General features: G+C 34.4%; 1 protein-coding gene across 1 annotated transcript; it reads right to left on the reverse strand.

Moving 5' to 3' along the window:
• Window positions 1–986: 986 nt before the first annotated feature.
• Window positions 987–2,474, reverse strand: LOC146541822 (carbonyl reductase [NADPH] 1-like). The gene has a single exon (XM_085195234.1). The coding sequence runs from the start codon at window positions 2,083–2,085 to the stop codon at window positions 1,210–1,212; it is 876 nt and encodes a 291-aa protein (XP_085051360.1). The 5' UTR covers window positions 2,086–2,474; the 3' UTR covers window positions 987–1,209.
• Window positions 2,475–7,448: the final 4,974 nt, after the last annotated feature.

Below are 7,448 nucleotides of genomic sequence, written 5' to 3' on the forward strand. Positions count from 1 at the left end.
TGGGATGTCAATGCGACTATCATTGTGCCGATAGTGGTTTCGGTTAACGGTCTAATAGCGAAAAGCCTCGACCAACACCTTAAGAGGCTATCGCTTAGCTGTTGGATCAAGAACCGGATACAGAAGGCAGTAATACTTGAGACGGCACGTATTGTGCGGAGGTTCCTCTCTCTGGAGCCCTAGCCACCGATGGCTTGTCCCGTCCTCGGAAGAGTGGTTTTTTTTAATATTTTTAAATGTATTTTTTTATAATAATTTATATTTAAAAATGTAAAATTGATTCACTAATTTAATAAAAGTATATTCTGTGTAATGGACCATCAATGATAAAGTATATAAAATAAATCAGCTTCACGCTGTATCCCACACACAGCAGGGTAGGCAGAGGGAACCTCGTGTTAAGACAGAGCGAAGAAATGAAAATATAAATGTGAATAAATATTTTATTTCCTCGAGTGGGGATCCAACCCACAAACGTCGCGTTACAGTCACACCCTCGTGCCGCTGCGCCACGACGCGGATGTCCTCAAAAGTCCATAAATATATAAAGGATACCATAAAAACAATTTCTAGATTTCCCAACCATTATACTCACATCATATCACAAAAATACATCCAGAACAAGTATTATGTAAACGACTGCCATATCCGTCCCATGCTAGTTTAACGAACACGCTTTTTGTAGCGACGAGTTCTTTAGAAACCAACTGTCACCCTTCCTACCTAATCTGAATAAACTAAGTGAGGTAACTTTTCCTGCATTCACGTATTCAAGCCTGCTGTATGTATAAAAGTTATCTTGTTTCCTTTAGCCTCACGTTCTATAGCTTTAGCCGCATATGGAGAGAACCTCAGAAGGTAGTGTTAAGATGCTCCGTTACCATTAAAATACTTTCGTATTTTTTTAATAGTTTTGCGTATCTAAATATAACGAGTGTTGATTTTGGGCGAGATTATCTAAGATTAAAGCAAATAAAAGAAAAGAATACGTTTTATATTCGGGTTTTATTAAAATATATAAATATTGAAAAAAAAATCCCTCATATTAAATTTATGAAAATAGTGAAACTTTTTAAATTACAATTTTTAAATATATTTAAATAAAATGACGTAATTCTTATATAGTAAGGTAGAAAACTCCTTAACATTTCAAATAATTATAAATTTAATTTAAGCTTGATAAAATTTATCTTCGTCTTTGCAAGAAATTCAAGGTAAGGTCTCTAAAAGAGATTTTATTTCAAAATAACGATCACTATTGATATCATACCAATCTATAATGTCCTTATCGTGCCACACAAAAGCACCTTTCAGGGTCTGAGGAGCTTCAAGTATCAAATATAAGGGCGTTTCTGCTGCTTCGTCGGGATTCATTGCACCGGAACCTCTCGTCATATCAGTTCGTATAAGCCCTGGGTGCAAAGAATTGATTGAAATATTTCTCGATTCTAAACTTTTCTGTTGTATCTTAGTTATAGCACTGATGGCGATTTTAGCAACTCTATACGCTGCTACAGACGCGTTGTCGACAAAATCTTCTACTTTAAAACTTCCGTCTCGTTTCGATTGCAGAAACCAATTCACAAATTCATTTACATCTTTAACGTTTAAGTTCTGATTTGACAATCTTTTTATCCAATATTCATTACGAAGATTGGCCAAAATTCCACAGTTGCTGGAAATATTAAGAATTCGGCCATTTTCTCTGATTAACGGATATATCAATGCTTCAATTTCCAAAATGCTGTTATAATTAATATCTACAACTTCTTTAGCTTCCTCGTACGTACACGGGGCAATAGCAGCAGCTTCAACAATCGCTGCATTGTTAACAAGAATATCAATTCCTCCATGTTTTTCCTTAAGATGATCTTTAAAAATTTCGATACTACGCTTGTCACTTACATCAAGTTGATGATATTCAGGATATAATTCTAGTTTGTTTAGTTCTTCTATGGCGTGTTTTCCGCGAGTTTTGTCTCGAGAAGTTAAGTAAACTATGCCATCAAATTTCCTGCATAGTTCTTTAACAATGGCTAGTCCGAGACCTTTGTTGGAACCAGTTACCACCGCCACTTTTGTCATTATAAGATTATCTGTCTTGAAGTCTACAATTTTTTTAAAACTTCAATTACTTTTATCACTTTTGAATCGTTATCAAAATTTTCCAAAAATTAATTTAGATTTTAGTGAATAATCCAAGTTTAGTCGAGAACATAACAGTCTGCTTTCAATATATTTAATTAAATTTTTCAAATACAATTATATCATTTACTACCGTTAGATTACACTTTCACTTTCATTACATTACAGTTAATTCACGAAACATTAAGGTGGAGTCACGTTTATTAAATAATAGAATAAATTAGTGAAGAGAGTGGACCGCTACAACAAGGGAACAATAGACGAATGATGAATAAAGTGAAGTCGATTAAACTGTTGAGTATAAGTACGAGTTACTTGCGCTTGCGCACTGATACGATAGCAATGTAGACTTTGAACCTTAAAGGTAATTGATAAACGAATTTATTGTAGATAATAATATTGGTTTTGGGTTATCTTGGCTGCTTTAGTTTGTTAAAGGTGTGTAGTATACACGATGTTATGTGATTTAAGTTATACTTTTCATTTATTTCTTCGTATTACATAGGAAAATTATATAATATACAGATATGTATTTATTATAAGTGTTATTATACTAGTAGATATTATCTCAGGATTAATGTTTAAATTTAAACTCTTTAAATACGTTTATAAAAAACGTACAAAATGTTTTGAACGTAGCGGGATTTGAATCCACGCCTCTTGGAAACCGTCCAAGCGATCTGACTACTAAGCCATACGTTCTCATCACTACGTCGAAATTTTTATACGCTTGTTACCATGCTTGCAAAATATATTTTTTCGTTTTTTTTTTAATTTTAATTAAATCAATTTTTTGCGTTTTTTATATATGTATTTTTCTTTCCTAATTAAATTCAATAATTAATTATTCATGTTAATTTATTGTTATTCATTCAAAAAACCATTTACTGAATAGACAGTTAATACTGAACAGATAATTTACTGAACCAGAACTAAGTAAGTTGTTGTAATATAATCAATGCGGCGCAGTACAGTAGCATTTAACCGTAAACGTTTATTGTTCGATTATCAATCAGAAAAATGATGATTGGATTATTTACATTTCTTTAAAAAATGGTGTAGAAATAGTTCCAACAATTAGCTTTTAATGTCTTAAATTCGGGTAAAGAACTGAACTTTCGGACACTACGAGTAGGTTCAGGATCTAGTAATATATCGAGAATTGTTTATTTATACTAATATAATAAAGCTAAAGGGTTTGTTTTGTTGAACACTCAAAACTCACTTACTACTAGTTTGTTATCGATAGTACTCACACACCCACATGCTTTAATCTCTTTTGTTATCCCACACAATGCTTTAAAGTAAAATGATCTGATTGTAATTTCCCAGCACCACCAGAAACACGTATGCATTACTGGCGTCTCACGCCTCACCGTGCATATAACAAGACAGACAGAAGGAACCTGGTTAAAATACTTCGTTCCCTACTTTCCACCAAATTTTCGAGACACTACGTCTTAAACAGCGGAACTCAAAGTCGCGAATTCATTCGAGATTAAATTAATTGACTTTCTCGAGCAGAAATCGAACCGACAATTTCGCTCGCTTATAGTTAGTTGCAACGGTTAGAAAAATATTGCGGTACGAATACCAATCCAAACACACTTGAGGATTGTCAAAGTAAAGTGTTTATACCGCTACAATGGGCCGGCGCTATCTATCCACTGTGCCTAATCCGATTTGTTGGACGCGTCCAGAACGGATACGAGCCGTCGTCGTTGAGTAATCCTAGTTAACACTTATATTAGTATGCTATTGTCTTTGGGATCATTTCAATAGAAACATCGATTAACTGATTTTGAAATTATATTATATGGGTGAATATAGAGTAGTGGAATGTTTTCCATAATTATAATATTATTTTAGGTTAAGAATTATTTAGTCTAAGAATAGAAGCTAGTGTTGTGACACAAGATTTTCTCTTCCTACCCTGCTCCTTGTGAAAATCTTGATGATGAAAAGGAAATGGAATAATCTATCTATTAATAGAAACTCCAGACAGAGAACCCAACCACCTGTTAAACTTGTCTTATATAAATTTGCCTAAAATATGAAACAAACTTTCAAATATGAAACAATTTGGCTTTGCAAACCAAATTTGTTCATCCCTCATCAGGCTGCAGTCAGAGTTAAAAGGCTGATGATGATGACGGTAAGATGATCTTATTGTCGTGTAGCTATAAGGCAAGAGGAAATAAAAATAAAACTCACAATCGTCGCGCTGACGACGCAGTAGCGAACCACTACGACCTCAACTATGGAAGATTTTTTGATACATTAATTAAAATCTATGTAAGATATTCTTAATTAGGTGCAAAGTGTTTTCATAGAACACATTCTGCCGTGCACACAGTATAACATGAAGAATATACGTAATATGCATTTGCATGTAAATATGAGTCGCACGTGCCGGCGAAGTTAGTTTTAATTTTCCACGTTGTTTTAAGTTTATTACGAGAGCGCCAGACTTTTGAAGTCGCACTGCATTTTAATTATATTCTTGTGTCTTTTTTCTTTGTTTAAAAAAAGTACATTTTGAACTTATTTGCATACAGTGCTGTGTTTAACGTCGCTCGCAAAACATATTTAGGTTACATCTTTATAGGGTTATGGAATATAAAAACGTAACTAGGGATGTGTCCCTAGTTACGTTATTAGCCAACCCAATAGAAGAGGTATTTATCTCGTAAGGGTTATTTAAATTATTTTCCCTGACTGGTATATAATGCGTGGACTTAAATACCGCGTTTCAACATAGCAAGCAGACTTTTCAGCTTTATTCTATATCCCGCAGGGTAGGCAGAAGTTAGTGCTGAGACACTCCGCTACTCACTTCCTGCTAAATTCTGAAGGCAAGTGTTGACGTTAACTCAACGCCGCGCCTGTTCTTGATGCCAGAGAAAAGTAATGAAAATATTAAATATTTAATTTCCTCGAGTGGGAATCAAACCCACAAGCTGTCGAGTTTACAGTCCCACAATTGTGCTTCTGCGCCACGCCTGGCCTCATGGCCATATGTGGGAGATATGTGACGATTTATCGAACGCAACATCAAACGAATATTAAATCCTTGAATTTTACCTTCGCCTTTATACTATTTAGGCACTAAGCCTGAAGCAACAGTAAAAGCTCAGAGTACGTGATCGAGCGAGCACGTTCCTCGCAAATCAGAAGGAATTTTTGACTTTGTTTTAGTGACGGCAGCGTTTGATATGCGAGTTAGTTTTAAATGTATCTACTGCCGTTGATTGCAAAGTCTACTTTCTATTTCTCTTTGTTAACTTTTAAGTTATTATCTAATGTGTTGTTCTTGCATTTAACACATTTAATGAAGTGGATATAAAGAAACAATTTTAGAGTTTGCGTGTTTAGCGTTTTGCATTTGCATTCTTACCAGATCAAGGAAATAAAAATAATACAAAGCCTCTAGAATTCGGCGGAAAGTGGAACCAGGTTTCCTCCGCCTACCCTGTCATGTGCATGTGTGTGTGTGTGCTATGTGTGACACAGAGTGAAGATAAAAAAAAACAGTTTTGAATTCAGCAAAACATTACAGCACACTAGGAAGTGTAGGGAATATTTTGCTGAATCCAAAACGTACACGAAAGTATCAAAGATATACAGCCTTAAAAAAAATAAAACACCATAATATAAATAAATGAGCAAGGCTACAATATACGAGTGTAAGTCCAGTCAGGCTGCGGGTGTCGGGGTGTCGGGGTGTCGCGCTCACACTGTTGCATTATGCATTTTTCCGCCAACGGCGTACTACGGCGTCACATGTTTTGAAGCTTTCACATATTTTTCAGTGCTCATTATGAAAAATTCGCGCTGAAACCAGCCGTCTATGTTATAATATACAATTTAACGTAATATAATGTTCACTTTTATAAAATAATAACGAATGATATTTTATGCATAAATTAATACTATTTAAAATAAGTTAAGTTAAGTTGAAAATTCAGCATTTGTGGCACTATTAGGTCGGCGCCTGGGCCTGCATGTACGTATGTACGTATGTACGTATATTAATATAGTTGTAGTGTAATTCAGAATCTATTTTTAGTCCCCGTCGAAAACATACGGGGTGTTACAAGTGCGACATGTGGATTTTATTTCAATGAATACTACCGATACTATCGAAGTCAGTGGGGCAGTGTCTGACTATAAAAAGCATTGCACCACTCATTACATAACATTTTCCTTAGGTAGTACGAGGGTATCGGAGTGTCCCAACACTAAGTTCCCTCTGCTTACTCCGCTATGCAGAAATGAGCGTAGATAAAATAAAATTTTAAAAGATCAACAAAAAGGATAATTTATGTATATACTCAAAGTATCAACCTTTTGAGGTATGATTTCTTGATAAATGAATATTTCAGCTTTCATTTCTCCAAAAGTTTGTTTAAACGTACGTATTACTGGGATTTACATATTTAACCCAAATTCAAAATGCGATTAGACGGCACTCGTGTCTAAACTCATTTGCATATAAAATACACGTGAGTATTTTATACTATTGCCTTTATATGTATCCTTTTGAAGTATTTTGTAGTTTTAATAATTATAAGAAAAAAATAATGCTATTTTTAATGAAATTAAGATGTTGAGGTGTAATCGTAAGTACCTATGGATTGGAGTGCAAATGGAAGCATTTAGCAGTCTTAGACAATATTCGACTTCGTGTTCCAACCAAATTGACAGCGAGAAGCTCCGAGTAGGCCCGCTACCAGGTGGTACAAATATTTGGTCAAGGTCAATGGAACTACTTGGATGCGTGCACAGCAGGATCGCTGTGGAGATCCTAGTGCGCAACCTAACTTTGGATATCGTCGGGCCGAAACGATCAGGTAAAAAAGCAGGAAAAATATTTCTAGAGACATGAGTCGCGGGTTGAAATCGTAGTACGTTTAAAAACGTATAAAAATTTGAACGTAAGTAAGTTTCTTTCCTAAATGTGGAATAACACTTTAAAATGTTACAATTCTGTGAAATGTTTTAAAACAAATATTTTTTTCGATTTAAAAGGGATTTCTGTGTGACTTTTGTAACAACCTAAAAGCTTAAACGTGTGAAATACGAAAAAAAATATTATTGACTAACACTGGTACAACAATGTCATAAATTAATAAGCATATTTTGCAATAATAGCCCAAATTTAGATAAAATTAGGATAATCCTACATATTTACGAAATACATAAATACATAAATTAAATGTGACGAGATTATCAATGACATCTAAACTCCGACCCTACATTGATAATGAACACGAGTATTGATAACAACATAATTAACAGGA

The sequence above is a fragment of the Heliconius melpomene genome, chromosome 1 (genome assembly GCF_056956725.1).
Source record: "Heliconius melpomene rosina isolate 202511_hmr_F chromosome 1, ASM5695672v1, whole genome shotgun sequence".
NCBI classification, from domain to species: Eukaryota; Metazoa; Arthropoda; class Insecta; order Lepidoptera; family Nymphalidae; genus Heliconius; species Heliconius melpomene.

Excerpts from the sequence above, each read along its gene's own strand:
- LOC146541822 (XM_085195234.1), bottom strand. The coding sequence starts at position 2,085 with ATGACAAAAGTGGCGGTGGTAACTGGTTCCAACAAAGGTCTCGGACTA.